Genomic DNA, 11,642 nt, shown 5'->3' with positions numbered 1-11,642 from the left:
ATAAGCAGAATATGCAGCACTAAATAAATCTCAAAGTATTGGTGAATGTCACGTCCTGCTGCTGCCTGACCTCTTTCCCATCTAGTCCTTCGGCTCACCTGGTAGGTGTGGCCAATGTCCCTTAATTGCAGAGGAGGCCACACCAAGGAGGGCAGGGAGCAGAGCAGCAGGTTTGGTTGGTGAGGTGCTGGTTTGTTTTGTTCTCTTTGACCCTTTTCTCCCTCAGCGGTCTTACACTGCTGGGTTTGTTATGTTGGTTTGGGTTTGGACTTTGGTAGTCTTGATTTGAGGGCTTTGTTTGTTTGTTTCTTTTAGGTAGTTTTGTTTGGAGGAGCTGCTGACCCTGACGGTCGACATGGCTGGGTCAGGAGTCTCCATGAATTATTTTATGTTTGGACAAGGTTCCCATTCCGTTTTGGTTTGCCTTTCTGAACCAGCACACTAATTATATGATTTTATTTTCTTATTTTAGGACACAGTTTCGTTTATTCAATAAATTGCGTTCCTTTTAAAATATTCAATATTACAATATTTAGTTATTTAAGGTTTAAGTTGTTTTATTCTGGAATAATATTCCTGCCATTTATTATTCATAATTATGTTAAAAAGTTACAGTTTTAAAAATGAAGTTTCAGAGTGTATAATCAATGTTTATCCTGTTTGGCTGCGACCTAAAGTGTGTCTTGGATTTGGGCCTCCTGTGTGATTGAGTTTGACATCCTGATCTACAGCCTGAGGTAGAAATAAATGTGTTTAACAGAGGAGGAAGCTTCTCTCTGCAGCTTTAAGAACAACTGCAGGAGTGAATACAAAGTCGGACGATTACTCCGACTGTGTTAGGAGTCACTGGGTTTAGCAAGCTGATGGTAGAAACGAGTAAACATATCAGCTTCAGTCTGAAGATAATTGTTTACAAACTCCATAAAAAGTCTGTTGATTTTAGAATCAATACGTGTAAAATTAAAGGTTTAGCAGGGTTCATACAAGATTCTTCAAGTTAAATTTAAGACTTTTTAAGACATTTTTAAGGCCATTCATCTAAAAAAATTAAGAACAATTTTGCATTCCGTTTCTCATTTTATTCATTTATTCCCAGTTTCTGTTTAAACTGTAGCTTCTCATGTTTGTGGTCTGTGCCGTGATGTTTCAGAGATCTTCTTTTACTTTTATTTATTTGGCGTTTTGGTGTGTAACAACTGGTTTGGTGACGTAATTTAAACAAAATAATCTTAGTTGAACATTTTTAATTTTTGACATGAAATGTGAAACGGAAAAGTTTTAACCACCACAATTTCTAAGCCTCAGATATCAAAATGTTAGATTTTTAAAGGTATTATTTTGAAATTCATAAATTCAATTCTTTTAAATCTCTTTAAAACCCTGCTGGAACCCGTTTAGTCCCAACTGTCCGTAGTGGACACGGGCGTCGGTGTGTGATTGGGTCACTTTGCTTTAGTCCCCGCCCCGCTACTGTTGCTGGGGGCGATACTGACACCATAAGTAATCTGTGTATCATTCGTTTTTCAAAGTAAAATAGATGAAAAAAAAGAAAATTTAAAATGACCGTTTTATATAATTATCATTTTCTAAACTGCTATAGTTTCACTGATAAATGATCACAACGCCACACAAACTACTTCCTGTTGACCAGAAATACTTTGTTGTCAGAAATCTCAAAATACTGAATTTAATTGTTCATTATGGATGGATGGAAATGTGAACACTAAAAAAATTATGTTTTTTTCTATATAATCTGATTTCCCTGGCAGCTTCTGCCTTCCCTCCATTTGTAGGGGCATTTGGAGGGTTTGGGATGTTCAAAATAGTTTTTTTATTTTTTTTAAGTGGATGGATGCAGAGCCCTCCCCCCCGATCCACGTCGTGTTGTTCCAGGGAAGAGCAGTCCTTTACGTTGGTGTGCTCTGAAGAACAGAAGTTTACATTTAAATGCAAGTAAAGACTTTTTGTTTTTAACGTTTTAAAACAGACGTTATGTATTTTCTGAGCACTGGCAGCTACACGCTAACATAGCTGACCGGCGACTTTTAAAGATGTCATCGAGGGTTAGTAACGTCATTTCTTTTCAATAACTCTTCTTTTGGAGGACTAAATGTTCGGGTAGAAGTCAGATTGGACCTGCTCCCCTCCACAGACCGGCACAGAGAGTCTTTTATTTTGAAAATAAGTTATTTGAGCTTCTGTCAAAATAAAATAAAATAAAAAAACACATTTTTGAGAGGCTAGGTTCGTTTTATATTTTTGCTTTTGTTCGTCCACCCAAAAAAATACATAATTCATAATATTAAAAAAAAAAGAAGGTCAAGAATCCAAATACAAATTTCTTAAAGGTCAAAGTAAGACTATGGATCCTTCTAGGTTTTAACCAGTAGAAAACGAGTCCAATTGGCTCCTTTACTGTTAGAGGTTGCTGACCTCTGGTTTAGACAGAGAAATAAATTAGTCATGCACTCTGGTTCTGGACTTCTGGTTCTGGACTTCCGGTTCTGGACTCATTGTCTGCATCCGTATCAAGTAAAAGCTGTGACTGAATGTTCTTCATGTTGGTTAGAGCTGGCAGTAGTCCTATTTCTATGGGTGACATCACGATCACTCGCTCCAGTTCTCACATACCATCAATGAAGCTACAGAGGAAATGTTTTCTGTTTTTCTGTTTTTCTGCTTATTTCCTTAAACGCTTCCAGACTGTAAATAATCAACCGAAGGCTTTTCTGCAAATACCTGAACAGACAGGTGTCCTGTTCCGCACAGAGGAGCCGCCCACAGGCTTCCCGTCGCTGGTGGCACACCAGCAGTACCCGGTTAGAGTGTGACACTGGACCTGCGGCGGCAGGAATCCGGTTCAGATCAGGAGCTGAGGGTACGGAGCTGCTTCAGTCAAGCAGAAACGGAGAACGTCTCCTCACCTGAGCAAAGGATCCGTCCTCGTTGCATTCTGGGATGAACTCCTGAGGCCTCCTGGTCTGCTCCAGAGCCTGACTCCTCTCAGTGCGGCACTTGGACTGGCTCACATCTGAAACACGCCGACACGACGTCTCACGCTGACGCTTAACATGTTCAAGCGGAAAACGAGGAAAAGGTTTCATCTGGAAAAACCTGAAGGTGTCATTTTTCCTCATTTTTTTCCCCCACATCGAGGCTTTTCCCACCAAACAGCTGCCCCGCCCTCTCAGGGCCGGCGGGGTTTTTGCTACAGCTAAATGTTAGCATGATGCTAGCTAGTCTGGCTCTTGTTTTGTAGTTCTAAACATTTCTGCACCTTTGAGAAAAAAATTTGACCCCGCCACAAACTCGAAAACTTACCAATATTTGTACACACCTAGTACCTGATGAAAATGACTTTTCGACACAGTGAACACACGCCTCCAAGATGATGACATCACAGCGAGCAAAACCACAAAAAAAACGGAAGTGGCTGAAAAATCGCTTATGGAGCCAAAACAAAAATATTTCAACATACACAAACAAAACAAAACACGCATGTCGAGGATCTCCTAGGGAACTTTTAATATTATTATGGGATGGCTACACGACCTGTGATTTGGCGGCCATTTTATGGCAAAGTGTGAGATATGTCGATTTTCACATTTTTTCTTAATAAAGGGAAAACGACATTTTTGTTTGTGCGATTTTTACGAAATTTCACAAGTCTACAACCTTTGACCTTTGACCCTGAGAAGAGTTCGCCATTTTTATTTTTTTAAGTACCAGCTACAAACATATTTCATCGATCACCTTGTATGTTCTAAAGCATCATTGTGAACTTACTGTGCAAAAATGTTAAAATCAGAACTTGTAGAGTGTTGCTGGCGTGCACGTGGCAAGTTTGCAACTGTTGTGATCTTAGCTAGCCCGCACAATTTTTATCAGAATGTCATAAAAAGAGTTAGCACGAATTCTCTGGCTCAATCTGAACAAAACAATACAACACACGACATAACAATGGTAAAATCGTGAACGTGGTAAACAAAAAAACATCGCAAAAAAATCTGCTGACTCTGCTAAAAAATGTAATTCACAAAAAAAATGTTGGAATCCGCCAACAAAACAAATTATTAAAGCCATCCTCTCTGCTGGGGTTCTGCTTTGTTCTCCTCCACCTCTCAGGAGCAAACCTTCCCGAATCTGCTAAACTTTTTCCTATTTTAGAAAAGTTGTAAAAATATTATTGAGTGCATAAAAATGTTAGTTTTCCTGATTTTTTCCAATTCCGCTGCTTTATTAAACCTCGGATGGAGGAGACAAACTTGGATCGGAGGCAGACAAAGGGGATCCTAGCGTGACGTTGAACCGTTTCATGTCGCCGTCGTGGAGGCGTTGGCCTCCAGACGGGGGAAGCGCCTGAACCGTCTGGTAAAGCTTACGCCTCCAGAGGTGGAAAACGAAAGACATCTTTTGATTCTGCTCCGCTGTTGAGACTCCGAGCTGCAACATCTCAAGCAAGCTCTCTGATGCTCAAATAAAAACACTTTTCTCCGTGTGACTCGGTAGACTGGACGGATTCTGGTTCTGATTCTGCAAGAACGGTCTCCCGGCGTACCTTTGAGCTCCTGGTTTCTGGTTTCAGACGTGGACGTGGCCGCTGGAGCCAACGGCAGCAGCTCCGCTTTCGGTTTGCTCCGACCTGGAAAACCAGGAATACTAGTTCATCCAGGTTGATTGTAAAGCAAATAGAAATATCACATTTTTGGATAAAATGAAGGTTTGGAGAAACAAAATGTCATTTTTACTTCCACAGAAACATCAGTAGAAACCTTCTCTCTGGTGTTGGAGAGGACGTTTGTTCTGGTTTAAAGGTTTTTTTCCAGATGAGTTTGGAAAGTAATTTCCCTTCATCCTCCTGACATTTTTAACTCCCTGTTTTTAGATTCAACTCAAAATTTAGGGAAACAACATTTCAAATGTCATTCATGTCATTTCATTAGAGATTTTCTGCAAAAGCCAGAACTTTCTGCTCCATCTACTTCAACAGAGAACTGAAAGTGTTCTGCTGCTCTGCTGATGAAAGTCAGTTAAAGTTTCAGCCTTTTATTAAGACAAAGTCCTCAATAACTTCATTTTTGTCTCATCAGTCATATAAAAGTGTTAAGTTTAGTGTAACGCATCAATTAGCAGAAGTTCAGGTTTAATGGAACGTCTAATGTTCTTCTCAAATGATCCAAAGTGTTGGAGAGTTCTGGTCAGACGTGATACAAACAGATCATGGACTCAGTTTGAGTTTCCAAAGTACAAACAGACTTGAGTCAATTTCCGTGTTATCCCAAGATGCACTTGGGTTTTTGGGTTGTCCAGGTCCGTAAAGGATTGTAGTGGACAACTTCCTGACGTGGACCGTGCCTCTGGCTAGTCTTGACCGTGGACCGCGCCCCTGGCTCCTGTTGACCGTGGACCACGCCTCTGGCTCTTCTTGACCATGGACCGCGCCCCTGGCTCCTCTTGACCGTGGACCGCGCCTCTGGCTAGTCTTGACCGTGGACCGCGCCGCCAGATAGGACTGGGGGACAGGTGGGTGCGGTCCATGGTCAAGACGAGCCAGAGGCGTGGTCCACGGTCAAGACGAGCCAGAGGCGTGGTCCACGGTCAACTATTAAAGCTAATTCATCTTTAATAGTCCTGGTAAATCACCTGTCCGTCCTGGGAGAGGATCCCTCCTTCTTGTGGACATCCTGGAGGTTTCTTTTTTTCCTGAATTAGTTTTTTTAGGAGGGTCTAAGGGCAGCCATAACCAGTTTAATTTAGTCTGTTTAGCTTATTTTAGCAATTAGCTATTGTTAATATTTTATGACCGACTTTCTGCTTCTATATAATTACCGGCATGAAGCCCAATAAGACAATTCTTTTGTTATATTGGTCTATATAAATAAAACTGAATTGAAGTCAAATCAGAAAAGGGAAAATGGCCGATCCAGAGAAGCTTCCTCAGGTTTAGAAAACGTTTTCAGAGAATCTGCTTGAGAACCTGAATGTAAACATCTGCTTCCTGGTTTTTGGAAGAAAATGGACCTTCAGTCGGCGTCTCACCTCGACAGCGACCTCGATGGGCCAGCGTGAGGGTCTTGTCTTTGCAGCGCGCCCTCTGCAGCTCGCAGCCCGTCTCGTAGCTCCGCCCATCGGACCCGCAGACCGGCTTCCCCTGCGTCCGGGAGCAGATGACCCCACAGTGACCGTCTCTGTCCCCGATGAGCCACTGCAGGAACACATCCAGAGACAGATTCTGAGACGGATCCACAGGAAGTCACTTCAGCCAAAACCAAAACAGAGAGCGCCTTCAGCTCAGCCCAGAGCTCGCCAAAGCGTTTATTCACGACCGTTCTGCAGTCACACTCCTGTCAGCTGCTGCCTACATCCTCTCAGCCCCTTTCAGCTAATTGATCTCTGGCAGCGGACGGGTTCCAGCCTGATTAGGTGTGAAAGGAGCCAAACCATTGGGAGCCACGCCAGCCTTTTTCTTCCCGTCCGCGAGCGTGAAGCGGCGCTCTCTTTGCACTAACAGCTCTTGGCTCGTCAGCCGCCACAAATCCATCGAAGCTCTGAAGGATACGAGGCGAGTTTAATCTCTGCCAGATGAATAAAGCTGCGTTTAGTGAGCAGAGGTGCAGCGAGCCAGGCCTGCAGCCGACCCGAGCCAAAGCTTCACAGAAACGGAGCGAGGGCGGAAAACTGACGGGCGTCTTCCTGCAGGAAGGGGTTTCCTGTTGGAGCTGCAGCGGAGGAGAGCTTCTAAAGCACAGGTAGAGAGGAGTCTGGGAAAATCAGATGCAGGCGAGCGGAAACTCACATGTGACCTGCACGATATTCAAAACAAAAACGGGAGAATGCTTCATCTGAGCGCGTCACAAACAACCCAGCAGCTGTGATCCAACACATCGTTTTTATTGAGGTCACTTTGTCTCATCAAGGCGGTCACTTCTAAAAAATTACATCAAAATATGAATTTCTAAACGTTCTTAAGCTTAAATGTCTGATATTAGACCTCCTCCCCCAAGACGATGACATCACAGCGAGCAAAACCGTAAAAAAAACATTAATGGGTCGAAAATCGCTTATGGAGCCAAAAAAATGTCAAGATGCACTAACGAAACCAAAACCCATGAGTTGAGGATATCCAAAGGAAGTTTTCAAATTATTATGGGATGGCGAAAGGAACTACAGCTTGGCGGCCATTTTGTGGCAAAATAAGAAATTTGGCGATTTTTACATTAATCTACAATATGTGAAAAGAAAACTTTTGTTCAACCGATATTTACGAAATTTCACACAAACGTCCCAAGCTTAAGTCTACAAGCACCCCTGGAGTTTTGTTGACCTTTGACCTTAAGAAGACGCCATCTTGAATTAAAAAAAAAACTTTAGTACCAGCTACAAAATAAAACCCATCCAAGGGATTTATTAACGGTCTCCTAACTTCTCGAGGATCATTGTGAACCGACGGGGAAAAATGTTGTAGATTTAGAAGGGCCTGTCCATGACGGGTTCACAAAAGTGGCTCTCCTATTACTCGCACATTTTTTATCAGAATATTTAAAAAAATGTAGGCATGAATCCCAGGCTAGAGCTGAGCAAAATGATATAACGGCATATAAACACATCAGGAATGTGGCGTGGTTGGAAAAAAATCTGTTGCTAAGGAAATCCAAAAGTTTACTTTTGTGGATTTTTCTGAAACTCACATAAATGTGTTTGGTGAACTTTGGTGACCAAAAAATAAAATGGTTGCTATGGAGATAAAACAATTAAAAAAAGACCGCATTTTGAAAAAAGTCTTTGCCATAAAACACATAAAAAGTGTGGGTTAGGGCTCTTCTTGACCGTGGACCCAGCCTCTGGCTTGTCTTGACCATGGGCCGCGCCGCCAGATAGGACTGGGGGACAGGTGGGCGTGGTCCATGGTCAAGACGAGCCAGAGGTGGGGTCCACGGTCAAGAAGAGCCAGAGGCGGGGTCCACGGTCAAGACCAGCCAGAGGCGGGGTCCACGGTCAACTATTAACGCTAATTCCTCGTGGCTTTAATTTTGATCTAAATATAGTAGGGAATGGATTTCTATTTCTATTATCCAACCAGATTGATCCGTCTGAAGAATCCAATCGACCTTTACCAGTAATAAAATGAGATAAATCAATCAATTGAACTCGATTATCTTAGAAAACATACATGGAATCCAGTGCTTGACCTGCACTGATCAGAACCAGGTATTTATCTCTGAGTCACACTGGTGGAAGTTTCGGATCAAGACGTCCTGGATCCATTTTAGGTCAGAGAATTGGATCGTTCAAAAGAGAGAATGAATCGAATCGTCAAAATGAATCGTTCCACCCTCAGAACCAGGCTTCACAAACCTGTTCGGACCCACAGAACTCTGGATCCAAACATGCACCCTGGTGGTTCCGGAGGTCACAGACCCCCAACTAGAGAAGCAAAAGCTCCATGAAATGTTAACCTTTGAGACGTCCGCTGCAGCAAACTGAACTTTAGTCTTGTTATCATTTTCTGGCAGCAATTTCTGTTTCTTTCTGATGTCAAAATGTGCTGCCAGTAAAGACAAATAAACCAGAACTTGGAAGTGTTTGGATTTCACTTAAACCTTTAAAGAAGAACATTTACGATCTAAAACCTCATCTGTGTAATGTACTAAACTCCAAAAATGATTTAAATCAATGTTACTCCAACAAATCCAGCAGCTTCATCTGAAGGTGAACTGAAGAACTAACAGACCAACATTTAATCTCCTATAAAACTTTATTTTTTTAATTCATGAAACGTCTTCAGGGAGTTTCCATCTGCCGAATGTTTAGAATTCCTCCTGAACGTGGAGGGAAAATCAGCGAGAAGAAGAGCAGAACTTCAGCGGGTCGATTCCGTCCCGTCCAGAAGCAGCCAGACGTTTTCAGCGACTCCGGTTCTGGCACTGGAGCGTGGAAGAAAAGCTTTCGACACGCATCTCCGGGGGAAGCTGAATCATGACAGTCTTCTTCCTGAGTATGTGCAGACAGCCAGGAAAACAAAGATTTCCTTCTGAGCTTCAACTCTTTCACTGAAGCAGAGAAATCTACAGAAAAATCAGTTAGACTTCTCCAGACTGAAGGAGATTTCAGTTTTCATCCACTTAACACTTCATAAAAGGTGAGAACGGACCGAACGTCCTCCAGCTGAAGATGGGGGGCTGTCATTTTACCACAGATGGACCTCGTCCTCCCATCCCTGACTCAGATCTTCTCCTCCGCTCTGATGACGTAAACCTCTTCAACCAGGTCCCTCCACGTCCGAGTCACCCGTCCCACCCACACACTCGTCTCCGTTAGATCAGGAAAGCGTTAGGAGAACATCCTCTGAGTCATGCTGAAGTCACCTTCAACAGTCAAACATCTTGCTCTCCATGAGCTACAGGAGACCATCCGACTTTCACCAACATTGGAGAATGCTAATGAAGCTCCGACTCTCTAATCCCAAACTGGAATTGGAAGTACCAAATGTTGCAGTTCTCCAAATGACCACTGGGGGCTGGTTTCATTGGAAGCTAACAGCTACAAACTGAGGACACAAACTCTCCAAAAACTGATAAAGTCTGGAGAAGTTTGGTACGTTTGACTTCACTTTTGCTTGCTTTTCCATGAAGTTAAAGTTATCAAAAAGGAAGGACTCATGCTGCCTTATATCAATGGAGAAATGGACCCCCACTTCAGTCAATTAATGTGTATTTGTTCTTGTTTTAGTTTTGTTTTATTTTGCCTTTTGTGTAATTTTTTCAGCCCAAATACAGATTCAGAACACATCAAAAGGTTCACTTTCTCCTTAATTAAAAAATAAATGAATAACAATTTCCTGTATAATGACTGTATTGAGACCGTTTTGATAAATACAAGTTATAAAATAAAATAAAAGTTAACTAACACACAACAATTTAAATCAACAGAAAGTATATAAGCAATTATTTTTGACCGATTTGTACATGTTTGTACTGTACAAAAACGGTTTACTTCAGGCACCAAACAAATCCAGTCAATCCAGTCGCCATTTTTTTCCCTGATGCGCCGCCATGTTGGAGCCAGTGAGCAGTGATTGGTCCAACTCGGCCTGAGTTTCTATGGAAACCACTCTCACCAATCAAGAGTTTGCTGGAAGGCCACGTGAAAGCGAGCTACACGAACTCTGTCAGATGTTTCGAGCATTAGTCGTGACAGGCTCCGCCTACTTTTATTGAGGCGTCTGATTGGTCAGTTTATAACTTGAACTACAGAAAAAAATATCAATGAATATCTATGAAGTTTATAGGATTTTGGTTTATGAAGGGTCACTCAGTCCAGTTCTTATGTACAGACAATGCTCAGAACAGACTGAAAATAAGACTTCATCTCTTCCTGACACTCGGCATCATGGGAGATTTGAAGACATTTATTTTAGGAGGAACAATACAGGAAATCCCTCCAACCTAAACGGCGGTCAGACACCTGCTGAACATCGCCCTCTGCACCCTGATACGTCGTCATCATCCAAAGTTTTAGCTCTGAATGACCCGAATGAACGTCAAACACAACTTTTAACGAGCTAAAACGTCTAACCGACAGTGAACAACTCTGACATCCTTATTTCCTGTGGTCTCCGGTTTGCTAAAGCTGAAAGCAGAAGGTCTGACGGGACACGCCCACCCTGATGAAGGACAGTTATTTTTAACTGTTATCTAAAACAGCTGAATCTGACAACAATGAGCTGCAGGATGAGGAACCCAAACATCAAGATCCTGCACAGCGACAGCTCCTTCTGGGTCTGCAGAGAGATTAGGGCTGGGAATCACTGGGTACCTCACGATACGATACGATACGCGATACATGGCTCACGATATCGATAATATCGCGATACTGCGATAATTGGTAAAAATCCTCTCTAATAACTACCATTATATAGAACATGTTTTTGGGGGGAAATATATCCCCATTTGTCTTTTTTACCTTAAACACAATCATACTAAACAACTTTTCTTATTTTGTGCAACAAATTATAGACACTTTTGTGCAAAATTGCTGAAATCAGTAATACTATGTCTTTGACAAACATTGACAACAACTGAATTGGAATTATCTGTCAGATTCAATGTTAACAATAGTAAACATGATCAGCAGTGACACTACTTAGTGCAGAATTGTTGTAAACAGAACAAATATTAAATAAGTCAAGTAGTGACAGCTATCTACCTCCAAAAGAACGTCACACCAAAGGATGATGAATATAATGTTTTACAGCCTCTCTCAAAATTGACCTAATTTTTTGTGCACTTTTCTCTCACTTGAAAAGGGCTGAGCATCCAAAAATAAAGGTTGATTTACTCAGGCTGGTACTTGAGATTATTTTTCCAATTTTTATCATTTTTCCATTTGGTCAGTCAGCAGTCAATAGGTAAAATCCTTAAAACACACATAATAATGGCAATAAATATAATTTTAAGTGCTTCAATTAATTAGCATTCTCCCTAATTTTACAGTGAATTCATTTACTTTATTTTAATTATATTTAAATTTAACTTCATACATCAAATCCTGCTTATTTATTTGAGAATTACTTTAAAATTAACATTAGCAACAAGTAATTACATTGTTTGAAAACGTCACATTATAAATGTATCAAAGTTACA

The 11,642-nt window shown here is 41.6% G+C and overlaps 1 protein-coding gene across 5 annotated transcripts in view; it reads right to left on the bottom strand.

Annotated features, from left to right (window-relative positions):
- smoc1 (SPARC related modular calcium binding 1) overlaps positions 1-11,642 on the bottom strand; it is a 56,074-nt gene that overhangs the window by 30,303 nt on the left and 14,129 nt on the right. For all 5 annotated transcript variants that reach the window (XM_036209836.1, XM_024281601.2, XM_036209838.1 and 2 more), the window contains exons 2-5: positions 6,040-6,205; positions 4,559-4,642; positions 2,925-3,031; positions 2,740-2,839 (exon numbers count right to left, since the gene is read on the bottom strand). In XM_036209836.1, the coding sequence (XP_036065729.1) occupies positions 2,740-2,839; positions 2,925-3,031; positions 4,559-4,642; positions 6,040-6,205 (457 nt within the window). The remainder of the gene's footprint in view (positions 1-2,739; positions 2,840-2,924; positions 3,032-4,558; positions 4,643-6,039; positions 6,206-11,642) is intronic.

The sequence above is a fragment of the Oryzias melastigma genome, linkage group LG22, assembly GCF_002922805.2.
Source record: "Oryzias melastigma strain HK-1 linkage group LG22, ASM292280v2, whole genome shotgun sequence".
NCBI lineage: Eukaryota > Metazoa > Chordata > Actinopteri > Beloniformes > Adrianichthyidae > Oryzias > Oryzias melastigma.
Note: the sequence above shows the minus strand (reverse complement) of the source record. Positions and strands in the feature narration are given on the sequence as shown.